Genomic DNA, 16,830 nt, shown 5'->3' on the forward strand with positions numbered 1-16,830 from the left:
CTATGGTGCTCCAGTTCCTGGCCGATTCCTTTGAGGACGGCCGCAGCTACAGTACCCTGAATGTCTATCGGTCAGCGATGGCTGCTACCCTGCCTGAGCTGGATGGTGCACCCATTGGCCAGCACCCGTTGGTGGTGCGTTTGCTCCGTGGTATCTGCCTAGAGCGTCCGCCGCAGCCGCGGTACTCACATACTTGGGATGTGGGTATTGTCACTTCTTGGCTCTCTAAACTGCCTGCAAACACGGACCTGTCTCTCCCTGTCTTGTCTGGCAAGTTGGCCATTCTGATGGCCTTGACTGCTGCTCGGCGCTCTTCGGACCTCCACCGGCTAAGCCTCAACTCTCATCGTTTCTCTGCCGAGGGCGTGGCGTTTGACTATCTCACACCCCCTAAGCAGCATCGCCCTGGTTCGGAACCAGCCCGACCTGTCACCTTTGCTGCCTTTCCTGTGACTCCTGCACTCTGTGTTGTGGAGTGCTTCAGGGAGTACTTGCGTCGGACCGCCGACCTGCGGCAGGCATCTTCTGCACATCTGTTCCTCAGCACGAAGCGTCCGCACCACCCTGTCACCTCTGCAACGATTGCTCGTTGGATCAAGCAGGTTATGTCCAAGGCTGGTGTGGATACATCATTGTTTGGTGCCCATTCCACTCGTGCCGCTTCTACGTCTGCTGCGAAGCGTAAAGTTATGTCGACAGTGGACATCATGAAATGTGCTGACTGGAGTTGCGCATCCGTGTTCCAGCGCTTCTATTTCAAGCCGTGGGAGGGTGAGACCAGCGGCTCTTCCCCATCGGCACATCAGCAGTTCTGCCGCTCCGTGCTTGCGCCGTAGCGCTACCAATGTTGGCCTGGCCAGGTTCTGAGTCTGTGACTTTGTGTCTACCTCAGCAATCCGATTGCTGTCTGTGCCTGGCTTTCTCAATGCCGTTCTATCTGTGCATATGTATAGTACACGGCTTTCCTCAAATTTTATTCTTCCTTTTGCCATTACGCCTGTGTCCTTATTCTGGACAGGCCTTTTGTCACTTTCTGCGGCAAGTTTCCGTGGCACCGGTTTACCCTGTTCCTTACTGATTTGGTGGTGTGCATGGTGTGCTGCATGCCAGGTTGGGGGTTTTCATGGCCTGCGTTGGTCCCTCTCTCCGGTCTTGTGGTGTTCGCTTCACCTCTGATTTGAGCGTTGAAATCTACAGTGTTACATGGAGCGGAGCCTCTGAAGTGCAATTGACGATTATACAAGGAACTCTGTTCTGATGTATAATCATAATTGCATGAAGAGATGAAGCGAAATGTAACACTGTAGTCCCTCCCGCCCATCCCATTTACTTATGCACCGGGGAGTGCCCATGGGCTTTATCTTGGCCATTGACGCGTTCAAACAAGGCCGAGGAAGGACTGGCCGAGCATGCGTGTTATGGTGTAGGAACGAAAGAAAGAAAGAAAAAAAAAAAAGCTTCGAAAACTGGTTGTTTATGCAGTAAAAATGTAGGGCCACTACAGTGTTACATTTCCCTTCACCTCTTCATGCAATTATGATTATACATCAGAACAGAGTTCCTTGTATAATCGTCAATTGAGCACCCTGGGATGCGAGCAGTTTTAGTACTCCCGGGTCCAAATGAGATTTTGGACCCGGGAGTACAAAAAACTGCTCGCATCCCAGGGTGCTCAGTTTCGCTCTATCCGATCTAATTCCGGTGTGTTGATTCATGAAAATCGGCGGTTGTCGATGTCACCTCGACATTTGCACATAAAAAATTGTAGTTGTGGTCCTGCACGCACGCACCGCGCCATATAATATGCATTCTTTGCCCTTTTTGGACGATGTCGATTTTTTTGTAGTTGCTTCGTTGTGATCGGGTCAGTGACCAATTTCTACAGTGTACTCGTTCAATACGATGGCAGCTTGGTCTGGCTCTTCGGTTTCGGAAATCATCTTTCTCTAATTTTCTGCGATGATGGAATGCCATACCTCAAGACATTTCAGTTACATATCATCGGAAAATACAGTTCTCATCTCGGCAACAGACGAAAGAAACCACTACCGGAATTTCCACTGCACTGGCACTTGCTCTGACCACGAGGTCAGGAAAGCGAAAGCGCTTCGATGTCAGCGGCAGTCCCTCAAGAGTCCAAATCTACCTGATTGTATGAATTATTTTCATCGACTTCAAGAATACGAACCACGAGGCACTTCCTCCAACATGCAACATGCGAAAAATTACATCCAAAACGGGTCACAACTTTGATGCGTCTAGCACATCTCAATTCTAAAATCCACCGGGAATCCACAGGAAAACTACTCAGACTACACTGTTATTATTCATTGCAAAAGAACACCGAAAGGCCAAACCGCATGGTGAAGACTAATGTCTAGACTACTGAAGGATTCTCTGAATCCTTGTGCCATAACAAAGAGAAAATACAGAATGTGTAGTGCGCCAAGGTTAGCGTATCTACAAACATGCAATAATTACAACGCGCAATAAAAGGAGTACAAATATCCGGCAAAGGACACGAATGGTGTACGGTAAAGTAGTAGTAGTAGTAGAATTTATTATTTTGATAGGGAAGGCCCTACAGACGTTGCCGTATTGTTACAGGGAACCCTAAAGCGGGATTCACAGAAGCTTTTTTGCGATGCGACACGAAAAAATGCAAAAATGCTTCTGTGAATCCCGCTTAAAGCGGGATTCACAGAAGCTTTTTTGCGATGCGACACGCGATGCGACGCAATCTGCGATGGATGCGTGCGATGCGAACTCGCGAAATACCATTCACAGAAGAAGTCAGCGATGCGACAAAGTTTTGCTGATTTGGGTACGTCACCATGATATTCGCGCGGTTTGACACAACTTGTAAAAATTTAAAGGCAACTCTTGCACCTTTGTACAACTTTGCTGTAGAAAAGGTCAAAATCGTACACCAAATCGCTTGTCGCATCGCATCGCATCGCAAAAGTTGAGCCAAGCTCAACTTCTGCGATGGCCTGCGATGGCCCTGTTGCGGCAGTTGCGTGGGGTGCGACATGGCTGCGATTTGGGGTTTTCCCGGTTTCGCGCCTGTCGCATCGCGTGTCGCATCGCAAAAAAGCTTCTGTGAATCCCGCTTAAGTGCTCTTTACAGAGCGAAACAAAAACGGATAGATGCTCAACCTGACGACACGAGACAGGCAGAGAATTCCACCTATCAGCGCCAAGGAAAGAAATGGAGAACATGCCATATCTAGTGGTAGCAGCGGGCAAAGAAAGTGAAGAGAATGATTGCCCTCTAGTGCGCCTCTCGGTGCAAGTAGCAGCCGACTGGAGGGTGAACATTGAGGAAAGAAGAGGACTTGTAAGCTGATGAATACAGCGGAAAACAAAAATAAAAAGCCTCAAGTTGAGACGAGATTCGAGGGAGTATAACTTAGCGTGCCGCAAAACAAAGACAGTCGGGGTACGGCGAGGGAGACCAAAAACCTGTTTCATGCTGATATGACTTAAAGTAACAAGGCGAGAGTATAAAGATGGTGTAAGACAGTGAGCATACGAGTTGCTGGCGTATTCAATAGTGGATTGGATGAGGGATAAATAAAATATTCGCTTAGTTGTGTGATCTACTGTACGGCGGCAGCGGCGGAATGCTCCTATCTTCTTATAAACAGATGTACACACATGGTTGACTTGATCCTCAAAGGTGAGGTGTTGGTCAATAATGAGGCCAAGATAACGCGCTGTGGCAGAAGGTCGAATATCGACACCACCGCATGCAATGGTAAGATCCGGCGGAAGAGGCAGAGCCTTCTTCCGAAGCACCATGAACTTCGTTTTCTGGGCATTCAAGATGAGACCAATGCTTCCAAGGTACGTATTTAGTCTGTTCAATTCACTTGTCAACTTGTGCTGAAGTTCTCCAGTAGACTGACAGTGTATATAAAAGGCGATATCGTCAGCATACTGTTGGGACTCTGCGTGGCGAAGTACTCCAGGGACATGTCGCACGTACAAAGAGAATAACAGAGGCCCTAGCACCGACCCTTGCGGAACGCCTCGTGTACAATGTGTCTCGTCTCCTCTGTTATTTCCAATTTTCACCTGTTGTCGTCAAAGGAAGACACGTGCATGCATTAGTACCCTAGCAAAAGTGGACAAACCTAACGTAGATCCACGTGGTACTAATCGAGTACCGTACGCTACATATTTATGCAAAGAAATATCAAATAACATATTATCATAAAAGAATGCAAATAATTTAATTTCAAAACACATGGAAAATCTCCGTAAAACAAATCGTTAAAACCGGAGGCTTATCGCAAATCACTACAATACTCCCCCACCAGTGGACGGAAATGCAAATAAAGTCCACGAAAAGACTGAGAGGAGAGAGAAACGACAATGGTGAAATGTAAGAATAGTGATAACTGTTATATACAAGAATGTTCATAGTGAATATTTACAAGTAATGTACAAATAGCATAGCCACAGAATCCACAGTCACTCAATGAGCTTCAAAGTGTACGTACCGGATAGGGTGAGGAGGTCGCTGGGCATGAAGCGACTGAACAGGAACAGGTGGAGGGGACACAGTTGATGGCGAAGGCATATGAGCTGGCTTCAGCCGATCAAGCGAGATGGTATCCCGTCGACCATTGACATTAACCACAAAGTGTTTTTCAGCACGACTGATGACTGGGTGTGGGCCAGTATATGGGGGTTGCAGTGGTTTCTTCACAGCATCGGTACGAATGAAGACATGGGTGGCGGACTGAAGAGCAGGGGCAACGTGAGTAGCTCGAGTAGCAGGAGCATCTCGCGGCTCGACAGGGCGGATGTCACGCATCATGGTCCGTAGGGCAATGGCATACGGAGCAGCTGACGGAAGAGACTCAGATGAAGATGTGAAGAATTCACCAGGCAAACGGAGGGTTGTACCATAAACCAGCTCGGCAACACTGCAATCTAGATCGGTGCGTAAAGCGGAGCGAATACCGAGGAGAACGAGCGGCAAACGGTGAAACCAGTTGGCTGATTGGGTAGCGGTCAGAGCAGATTTAAGCTGGCGGTGGAAACGTTCCACAGTGCCATTGCTCTGTGGATGATATGCTGTCGTACGAATGCGGTTAGAGCCAAGAAGACTGCATATTGACTGAAAGAGAACAGATTCAAACTGTCGACCACGATCTGTCGTGATAGTTGACGGCGTACCAAATCTGGCAATCCAACCAGAGACCAGATTTAATGCGACGGTTTCCGCGGTGCAATCATGGAGAGGAATGGCTTCCGGCCATCTAGTGAAGCGATCAACACAGGTGAGTAGGTACGTGAAACCTTGTGAAGATGGGAGTGGTCCGACCAGGTCAATATGAATATGGTCGAAACGAGCAGATGGTGGCATGAAGCGACTAAAAGGGGTCTTAGTGTGACGATGCACTTTCGATCGTTGGCATGACAGGCAGGAACGAGACCAGTTGCGCACATCACGGTTCATGGAAGGCCAGACGTATCGAGCGGTAACGAGACGTTGTGTAGCACGAATACCAGGGTGAGACAAATTATGCAGCATGTTGAATACGGGTTGGCGGAAGTCGGGAGGTACGTACGGACGAGGTGAACCAGTGGAGGTGTCGCACCATAGCAACTGAGAAGAGACAGGCGAAGCAACTTCTTACCACACTAAACTGGATGAATCATTATTTCGGAGAGCGATGAATTCAGGACAGTTACTCTGAGCGGTAGCGAGAGCAGCAAAGTCGACTGAGGATGGCTGGACAATAGCATCCAGTGGTCGTGACAACGTGTCGGCAATGACGTTCCGAGTGCCCTTGACAAAGCGGATATCAGTGGTGAATTCGGCTATGAAGGACAAGTGTCGTGCCTCACGGGGAGAATGGCGAGTTGACGGCAAGTGAATGGCATGGGTCAGCGGCTTATGATCGGTCATGATATGAAATGACCGGCCCTCAACATAGTGGCGAAAGTGCTTGACAGCTAGATACATAGCCAGTAATTCGCGACCGAAAGTAGGATAGCGGCATTCAGTATGGGAAAGCTTCTTGCTAAAGAAAGCTAGCGGCTGCCATGCACCGTCGACAAACTGCTGAAGCACAGCTCCGACACAATAGTCAGATGCATCGCACATGACATTGATGGGTGCCTCAGGGTTAGGGTGCGATAATAATGTAGTGGTAGCTAGAAGGCATTTCACTTGATCAAATGCAGATTCAGCAGCTTCAGTCCAACAGAACGAGGAGTCATGCTTACGTTTGCCGATGAGCAGATCCGTGAGAGGCTTCACAACGGCGGCACAGTTAGGTAGGAAACGACGGTAGATATTCACCATACCTAGAAACTCACGAAGCTGACGGAGAGAAGTTGGTGGTTTGAACTGCTGAATAACCTGAACACGTTGGGAAGTCGGCTCAATACCATGACGACTGACGTTGTGGCTGAGGAACTCAATGGTAGAAACAGAGAATACGCACTTTGCAGGATTAATGACGAGGCCGTGCTCTTGCAGACGCTGTAAGACCAAGCGGACGTGCGTGCGGTGCGTCTCAGGATCCGAACTGGCAATTAGGATGTCGTCAATATACACAAAGCAGAAATCCAGGCCATGCAACACTTGATCAACGAAACGTTGAAATGATTGGGCTGCATTCCGGAGTCCGAAGGGCATACGGACAAATTCGAATAAACCAAATGGGGTTGTAACGGCCGTCTTCGGGATATCATCCTCTGCCACTGGTATCTGGTGGTATGCACGAACCAAGTCTATCTTGCTGAAGACTGAGGCGCCATGAAGATTGGCAGAGAAATCATGGATGTGCGGTATCGGATACCGGTCAGCCACAGTTGCACGATTCAGGCCACGGTAATCACCACATGGGCGCCAGTCACCATTTGGTTTGGGAACCATGTGCAATGGACTGGCCCATGGGGAGGACGATGGTCGTATGATGCCCGCAGCGAGCATGTGGTCGAATTCCCGACGAGCTACAGCTAAACGATCGGGAGGGAGACGACGAGGCTTGGCAAATACCGGTGGGCCCGTGGTGACCACATGGTGCTCGACGTTGTGCTTCACAGGTGTGTCGTAGTTGCAGGGGCGGGTGACAGATGGAAACTCATTAATAAGAGCGTTGAACGAACTATCACCAGAGACTGGCAAACAACACGTCGGCTCAGCGGAGGACGAGACTAGACCGCACACACTCAGACTGGTGATGCCATCTAACAGTTTACGACCGTGTAGATCTACACTTAACCGAAAGTGTGCCAGGAAATCTGCACCGATAATAGGTGATGTCACATCAGCAATAATGAACACCCATTGAAACTTACGACGCAGGCCGAAATCCACCGTTACTGAGCGTGTACCATACGTCGGTATGCGAGAACCATTCGCTGCTTGTAACGCATAATCAACTGCATGGCGAGAATCAGTGGCAGATGGTGGTATAACGCTGACCTCTGCGCCGGTGTCCACGAGGAAATTGTGCTTGGTGAAGCGATCGTGAATGAATAATCGGCGACGAGACGGTGCAGGGCCGGGGGCAGTGGTCGCCTTCACCGACCGGCCTGGGAGTTTGACGGCTGCACAAAGGTAGCTGCTCTGGCACAGGGTGGGACGCAGCGGCGAGCGTTGTCGCCAAACTTGTCGTGATACCAGCACAATCCTGAAGACTTACGGGACTGCGACGAACTGCGCGAACGGCCGTAGTTTCGTGTGGGCGATCGAGATGCTGAACGCCCACGAGTACTCAAATCTTGCATCTCTCTGCGGAGGGCTGCGACCTCGGCACGCAACTCCGCCAGAGGTTCAGCAACGGGTTCTGGCACCGTAACAGCACGGACATGGGGTGGCATGACTTCCATGACACGGTCAGCTAGCAGAGATAACTACTGTATATCAGACTCACGACTGGCTGCAAGTACTACTCTACACTGATCAGGCAGACGCTTCATAAATAACTCCTTGAGGAATTGGCTATCCACTGGAGTATCACCAGCTAGCTGTTGCAGTCTGCGCAATAGGTTAGAAGGCTTCTGATCACCAAGCTCTTCAGCAGATAGGAGCTGGTTGATCCGATGCTGAGCAGAGGCAGAAGTACGCTGGACCAATGCTTCCTTCAGGTGAGTGTAAGGGTGGTCGCTGGGTGGGTTCAGCAGTAAATCCCTTATCTGCATGGCCATCTCCGGTTGCAGTGCACCAACCACATGGTGGAAACGGGAGCGCTCACTAGTTACTCGTTGTGTGATAAATTGAGACTCTACCTGAAGAAACCACAGAGCTGGGTCTTGAATGTAGAAGGGTGGAATCTTCAAATTAACGGTTGATACAGTCTCAGGACGAGGAACAGGATCCGATTGTAACATATTATCATAAAAGAATGCAAATAATTTAATTTCAAAACACATGGAAAATCTCCGTAAAACAAATCGTTAAAACCGGAGGCTTATCGCAAATCACTACAACTTTATTAGGAAACGCACGAACTCTTTTGGATACGAACTGCAATTCGTAAAGTTTGTGTGACAACTTCACGTCTACGCGTGTACGAGGCCTAGTGTGAGCACGACTGCCACGTTTCTGCGTTTTGCTGACGCATGGACGCGTGCTCATGGTCGCAGTGTGAGCGCGCCCTTATACCGTATATTCTCTATTGCAAGCACAGGTCTCCATTACTAGCACAGTCTAGTCTCTAATACTAGCACACTGTGAGCACCTTTCGAAACATTATAAGCACAGTCTCTATTACTAGCACAGTCTTGGTGGAAATCAATGCTGCATGCATAATATCTAGCATGTATTTCTTCTTGCTCTGTATGGATGCATTGGTTGAAAAAATATAAGCACGGTCTCCAATATAAGCACGGTCTCCAATATAAGCACGGGGTAGAGGGGTGTTGAAAAAATATAAGCACGGTATGTGCGGAAGTACGGTAAGTGCACGAGCTGCGCGTCAGGACGGAAGTCGAACTGTAAGAACACCGTAACATGTTAAAGGGGAAGTATACCCTAAAATCAAATTTTCACCAGTTGTAGTCTTCGGGGTGCTGAGTCGAATGGTCTTGGTCCGAGGAAGCTGAGACGCTCCCTTCCTACTTGAATCCCAATCGAACTCGCGCACTTCCACCGAAACTGGGTGACTGCGCCCTACTAGATGGGGATTTGTATGCAAAATGTCACTAAAAGCGCCATATCGTTCTTATAAAAGCACGGATGACCGCGATTGGCCCATATGTTGTAGTCTTTTGGACGCTGAGTCGACTGGTTTTGGTCCGAAAAGGCTGCGATGCAGCGTTCCTCCTTTATTCCCAATCGAACATGGTTGAACAAGCGGTCACGTGCTCCTGCGTACACCAGTCACCTGGTCACCGTGCCTGCAGGGTACAACTTACTAGCCTGTTTGACCTTTTTTGGGTGCAGTCCTGTCACTCGAGTTGAACTCGAGTTGAACCTTGGTGTGAAAGTTGTCGCCTGCTGGCGCGGTGACCAGGTGATTTGGGCACCCAGGAGCACGTGACCGCTTGTTCAACCATGTTCGATTGGGAATAAAGGAGGAACGCTGCATCGCAGCCTTTTCGGACCAAAACCAGTCGACTCAGCGTCCAAAAGACTACAACATATGGGCCAATCGCGGTCATCCGTGCTTTTATAAGAACGAAATGGCGCTTTTAGTGACATTTTGCATACAAATCCCCATCTAGTAGGGCGCAGTCACCCAGTTTCGGTGGAAGTGCGCGAGTTCGATTGGGATTCAAGTAGGAAGGGAGCGTCGCAGCTTCCTCGGACCACGACCATTCGACTCAGCACCCAGAAGACTACAACTGGTGAAAATTTGATTTTAGGGTATACTTCCCCTTTAACAGTACGAGAAGAGCCAGCCGTTAGTACCGTACCCAAAGCCAAGCCGGGGGCAGGGCCACCTGAGCAACTCGGATTTGAGGTATATTATGTATCAGATTGCGACGACCAGGAGGCTCTAAGTAGTGGCTGCAAATGACCGATATCCGTCACTTGCAGCTCTGCATCAGAGACCTGCAGCTGGCCTGAAGAGTTGTAAAATTACTCCTTCGTAGCCGGGCGAGTCAGAGCGAGGGCGATTCACGGCTTGGTCAAAAAACTGTCGGCCTGGAACGTAAACGTCGATCTGCCGACACAGTTCACCTGGTTCACACGCCTGGCCTGGCATGCTGCCTTGCGTGAAAGGAACATTTTTCCGAAAGCAAGCTTCTTCTCCAAAATTCGAAATTTCCTTCCAAAAATGCCGTCGTCCTTGACCTCGAAGCTGAATGTTGTTAGCATAGAAAATTAGCGAAGATGTAGCCGACCCATTCTGGCGAGCCGTGTGCCCTCTGGATATGCAGTTGTTCGCCATGGTCAACAATCTTCTTCTCCTTCGTTCGTACTTTCACTTTCCTGACCACGAATACAAGCGGTACCCATGCTCAGGTTAGTGTTTATTTGTCTGTCTATGCACATACATGTATTACAATGTACTGTTCGTGCTGTAGGCACTGGCCGATCATGGAAATACATGTAGAGGAAGCAGCCAGCTTTCTTTGAATTCTCATCCTTTCAACAAAAATATGTACACACTTTCCTTGGCTGCTTTTTCCCACCGCCACCATGCATGCACTGCTTTTCAAATTCGTGTTTGCTTTGGCAGTGGTTTCATGGGTATCCTTCAGCCTTCCCTGGCATTCAAAATTCAGAATAGTTTCCACCCAGGTGCGAGTACCTCTGTTCTGCTTAGCACATTGTAGTAAAATTATTTGCAACTGTCCACCACTGCACTCTTGGCTCACATTCACCACACCATAGCGAGGAAGTTTGTTCTTGGATAGATGTCTGGAGGATGTAGAGCATCTATCCAAGAACGAACTTCCTCGCTATGGTGTGGTAAATGTGGGCCAAGAGCGCAGTGAGGAGAGGTGAACAGTTTCAAATTATTTAGCCACATCCGATCCTTTCTCCGATAATTATGGACATGTTTTACTATACCGGTATATTGAATGGCCACTCATGCTTCTATTGAGAGGTAACACCACTCAGGAAACTGAGGAAAGCCAACCGGTGTTGCACAGGATTTGAGGTTGGGAAGAAAAGATGTTCCGATAAAAGAACTGCGAGTACATGGGAAACGTATTATGGAAAGGGCAGTCTGAGTCGAACTAGGATCTCCTGTTCCAGACTGTACCGAAAGCGTGAATATGAATACCGTAAAGTCGCGGATAAAAGCCGGGTTTGCATACAAGCACATCGCAGATAGAAGCCTGAAAATCAAACGGGTTAAATGCATATAAGCCTGTCGCGCGTAGAAGCCTGGCTTCTATGCAAGCGCGGATCGGGTGGGTCAAGAGTGCATGCGCTATGTACGGTGCATAGTAAAACTGCCGCCATACTGGTAGTCAGTGGTAGATCTACGCTTGTCGCGCGTAGAAGCCTGGAATACAAGTCTGGCAAAAATATCAGTGGTGCATATAAGCATGGTTTGCATACAAGCCTGGTTTGCATTAAAGCCTGATGCAGAAAGCGGCTCATGTGCTTATAAGCCCGGCTTTTATCCGCGACTTTATGGTACAGGAGAATGCCGATAATCCGAACAATCACTTATTCGAAATGCCAGTTTCCATTGAATTGAAGGGACGAAAATGAGCTTCTGCTCATTTTGCCCAACCCCAAGCACCATTCAAGCGGTGCACAAGGTAGTTTGCAACAGGTTGGAGCAACAATGTATCACCGTGGAGTCATATTGAGGAGCTAGAGTGTGCCTAGTTCCTGTGAAGAGAATGTGAGAAATGATGGAAACGTGAAGGAATGTGCAAGTCTTAGATGGATGTGTGACTGCTCCCTTATCAGAATTTTTCCCCATCCGAACCCCCTGGAGAAAGCGTGCGCCCGAGGGGTGCGGATAATCTACACTCTGCTGTAACAGTTATGTACAATGAGTGCCGATGCACATTGGACAACATTGCAAATGTAGAATTTTAGGTGGACTGTGGTTCACATTAGACGATCGGAGTACCCCCACCAAACGAAGAGAGCTCAACATCACAAGGTAGAGCTTGCATGTACAATCGAAAAAGAGTACATATACCATTAGCTGATGTTGTTAGTGTGCATTACGAAGTCTGAAGAAAATGTTGAACGATCTCGGCTGGGATGACGGCTACACCTTAGCTCAGTGATTAGAGCATCGCTGGCCTCAAGCGAAGGTCCCTGGTTCGAATCCTGGTGGTGACAGTCAATTTTTTCTTCAGACCTTTCCCGTTTGTGCCTTTCCCTCTAACCAGTGAATATTACTGTTAGCTTCGTACTTTGAGTGATTATCACTTACAGTTACATATACAATGTACTTGATAATTTCTTAGCGCATGAAAATCGGAGTCAGTACCACAATATTCCTCCCTCACTATAATGAGTCTAGATACTTTGAATGTGGAACAGGGTCCAGGACAGGATCGTCTGCTCTATCCGAATTATGGCTTGGTTGCAATTTGTCTATTTACCAGCAGGTACATCGCACCAGGGAGTCATAGCACCTACACTGTAGGGAGACTACACAATACTTTATAGAATTTTGGTTCAGGATTTGGAGGTTCTCCGTGATCTGTGCAACCCGCGATCACGGCCTTGACCTACTGACCCTGAGAACGGCCCAGGTTAGCAATACCATGTACGAGCGTGTATAGATCTGCCCAATGGTGCCCCAAGGGTGGCTGAAACAGGAACCCCTGGGTCGAACCCCATGTCATTTAGCTTTACAGTCGCCTGTGCCGTCTACCTAGATGCTACAACTCCCTGCGTTGCGCCCAGTAAATGCAGCACATCAAGTATACAGCCATGTAGTGTTGGTTGTCACCTGTTCTGATCGTGTGATATCACATCTTCTACGGTCCATTCATTTTTAACCTGGCACGTTAGGGGCCGTCCATAATTATCTATCTTTAACAGATTGAGTATCTTTGAAACGAGAAAAAATCGTTCATGGGCGGGTGGGTCAAGAAGGGTTTCGTAATGAAAAATATTGATAGCTGAAACACTAGTCCATTCCAGCTATTTTTCGTTGAGGGGTGAGTAGGTGGGGTTGGGGGACGGTCACAAGTTACTCATAACTAAACTTTTCATTTCGTGAAAATTATCGATAATGCCGGGTCCATAATTGTCGATCTTTTACACGAAGAGAAAAAGTTTCGTTTGTGGGTGGGTCAAGGGGAGTTTCGTTTCGAAAAAATATTGATATTACAGACATCAATCGGGGGGGGGGGGGGGGGGTGGAGGAGGGTCCTTCTTTCATTTCATGAAAATTATCGATAATGCTGGATAGCTCCTTTAGTCTATGCAATAAAATAGTTGTTTTCTTCACACAGTACCGTAAAGTTTAAACAATATCCGGCCATGTTTGTACCGAACATTTTTTCGAAAGGTAATTTCTCAAATGTTGCCTTGAGTACGTTCTCAGCAACATAGCGGGCCAGTTTCAAATAATTGGACTGCAAACTTGCATCGCTGGTTGTTGCAGCTCCATCACAGGTCGTATCACGGGAAATTGAGTCCAGCTTCACTTCTAGGCTGGGTGACACGTGATGGGCATCACTTCCTGCATGCTGGTGCATGTGACTCAAGAGCTCTGGCTGGCAAGCAGATTTAGACTGCAGGTGCAATACAAGATTTTTCTGCGATGTGCTATGCATTGTGCATTGCATTTCTCGAGAGACACTTCACGCTATGTGAAAAAAAGAATTTCGCTCAATGTGGTATTGTGCATCATGCAGTGCAACTTTCCCACAAAACTGGACTCAAAGCACCTTATAGCTAGCTGTGGTTCACAGCAAAGATTTTCCTATTTGCGACTCTTGGTTTAATGGGTGCAGTAGCATGCATGTGCCTGGTGATATTGTTGCAATGGATCATAGTGAGGGCGTAGCAGTACTTGTGCACTGATAGTTGGTAATGGCATGAGTACATAACCAAGAGTGGGCAACTCGATGATCCCTCTGCCCACGGCAGAAAGTTTCATCACTTCGGTTTTTGTGGGCCATTGGGCTCATTAATACCATCATGCGTAGCCAGAGATCAAAACTTGTACATCACAGCTACGGTAGTTGAAGCAGAACAATGAACTGTGGATCCATGCCTACTGAACCTGATGAAACACTCTATCTACATGGCACATGTAGAAATATATGCGCGCTTGCTCATAATCATTGGATTTCGAAGCCGATCGCACCTTATGTTAGTAGTTGTACATTCTTAGCAGTTATGTAGTTTGATAATAACGTTACGATAGATTATCAATACTGGTGGAAACGTTATGCTGGTTGCATATTTACCCGGTGTGCCATGACCCGGCATGCTAATTCATCGGATACTAGCAAGTTTGCCTGCCTGCTGGGTGTTGTATCTTAGCTTCACTGTACTACAAATACGATAGGCTTAGTTTTCCTAAATTGCTTCTTTATAACATCCAGTTTGTTTTGCTGCAATCTTTTCACGTGTTTTGCAGGATTGTAGCCAAGGGTGAATACCATTATCATGAGCGAAGGTCTCTGAGAACTCATGTCTGAAGGCTGGTCATGTTGGCCCAACGATGACTTTCATTGCCTGTATCCGCCACCTTCATACTGGAATGAATTGGAACATGTTCACTCTCTGTTTCTCATGTGGAAGGACGGAACAGATTGTTTGTCTGTCTCTGTGGATCACCGAAGGCTGAACAGTACAGTTGGAAGAATATTGGATCTCACGAAGTGACTGAATCTGAAGCGGCTGACATGCATCTGCACAGCGCTTTCTTTCTGAGATTTGCTTCAAGGCAGGTTATTGTGTACAATTTTGTCCACAGTATTCCTATATTTGCCAAACGTATTTCTCTGATAGTATTGTGACTACGCACGCGCAATGATCTCTCCGTCATCTGTCTTTCGCAATGATGTGGCTCACTGACGACAGCATGCATAGCCATAGATCAAATGAGCAGCTGAGGTAGTTGAATCAGAAGAATGGATCAATGCATCCTGAACCTGGTGTACTGCCTATATGCACCCTCAGTAGTATTTGTAACGTGTTAACTATGAAGTATCAACATTGCTTCTCTTCTATGTGGGTGGTGTGAGTGAATGTCAGATGGTCTGTACTGCCATGGCCGATGGTGTTCACTGGAAGATGTTGGGTTGGACCATTGTGCCCTCTTGCAATATGCTGTTGCAGCCTGAAGGCAATGAAAAAGTTCGAATGCTGATCTGCTTTCAAGCGTAGAATGTTACATTATGTGCATTACATATTTGCATAATTATGTTTTGTACTGGAGTGTGAATGTGCGGCAAGGGCATGCACATGTAAGTATATCGCACTGCAAACAGCCTAAGAGTTCACGTGGTGTGTGATAAGTACACTTTTGGAAAGTGCGTGCACAGTCGAATCATGTAATGTTAAAACAGCCTTCGTGCTCCTCCCTGAATGGCTGCACAAGTAGAAATCTCCGTCTTCCTTTACTTCTTTTTGCTTGAGCTGGCATGGTGGTCGTAGAGTTCGAAATTGTCAAGTATGATAACAATCGTTGTTTGGTCTGGAGACAAGAATGCATTTGGATATTTGTCCCAGGACTGCATGGCTTCCCAAACTGCATATTGAATGCCATAGATGATTATTGTTCGGTTCAAGAAAGGACTCGTGGGTCTGTCTGGCTATTGTGAGCTCTCGCTAGTCCATTTCCATAGCACTTGCTCTGGATTCACTCGCTGGAATATTCTCCAGTACAGAACAAGAAGTTTAGAAAACCTACTGGTGATATTAGTATGTTATACTAGTTTCTCCGCACTGTACCGCAGCTTTTGTTATCACACACATGCGGGTTATATAGTTTATCTACAATCCAGCATGATGTTCTTCCAAGAACGCCCCCGACCTAGGCCCTCGGAACGACGTTCTTTGGTGTGCAACATCACTTATAGTTCTAAATCTTAGAATTACCGGTAAGCGCAGGATTTTAGTGATCACGGTTCCAAATGCATGTCATTGCACTCCACCTTTGGGACTTATTAAACATTGCACTCCACCTTTGGGATTTACTAAGAGCTGCATGCATGCCAAAGCTTGTCATAAAAGAAGAGCAGACTTAAATAGGCATCTTGTACACATGATTTCTAACATGTAACATCCCTGCCGAAGAGTGTTCTTCCATACTACAGTAGAGTCGAGCGTCCAAGAACGTTGTGTCCAAGAGGTTAGCCTGGGGTGTTCTTATTTTTCAGCCATCCGGCTGCGCTCTTGTAGCATGTTCTTAGAAACAATCATGTTAGGATCATAATATGTATCTCGAAAGCTACCGGAAAACCAACACCGCCATTCTTTTAAACTTAAGGCGGTGGTGTTCTTAGCATTTCAGGCTGGACATTCTTGGGCAACACGTTCTTCGGCGCCTGACTCTACTGTAGTACTGTACATGAAATACAGCTGCTACAACTGTAGTAATAATAGAATGCTGATTATCCGAATGATTGATTGTCCGAACTGCTCAGGCTGCATGGCAGCAGGCTGTCATCAACATGCATCCCATGATAATTTCGAGGAGCTGGAGTGTGTGCCAAAGAGAATGAGAAATGAAAGTATGCATGAGTAAATGAGTATGTTTTAGATGAGTGTTTTCCCACGCTCTTATCCGAACATACATGCACTCGATCGCCATAACCCCTGGCACACAGCACACAGCTTCAGAACCTGACAGAGTATGATATGGGTATGTCACAAGTACTCCCAGGTCCCGAAGCTTTCGTCTCAACAAAGGATCATAATCGACGACTTGTAATGAACTACATTTTGGTGGTATAAAACCGTAC

The 16,830-nt window shown here is 47.3% G+C and overlaps 1 protein-coding gene across 1 annotated transcript; it reads right to left on the bottom strand.

Moving 5' to 3' along the window:
- Positions 1-4,483: 4,483 nt before the first annotated feature.
- On the bottom strand, positions 4,484-5,380 carry LOC135824258 (uncharacterized protein K02A2.6-like). The gene has a single exon (XM_065336988.1). It carries the CDS (start codon positions 5,378-5,380, stop codon positions 4,484-4,486), a length of 897 nt encoding a protein of 298 aa, XP_065193060.1.
- Positions 5,381-16,830: the final 11,450 nt, after the last annotated feature.

This window comes from Sycon ciliatum, chromosome 9 (assembly GCF_964019385.1).
Source record: "Sycon ciliatum chromosome 9, ocSycCili1.1, whole genome shotgun sequence".
NCBI classification, from domain to species: domain Eukaryota; kingdom Metazoa; phylum Porifera; class Calcarea; order Leucosolenida; family Sycettidae; genus Sycon; species Sycon ciliatum.

Coding starts and splice junctions, on each gene's coding strand:
- LOC135824258 (XM_065336988.1), bottom strand. CDS start 5,380: ATGCCACCATCTGCTCGTTTCGACCATATTCATATTGACCTGGTCGGA.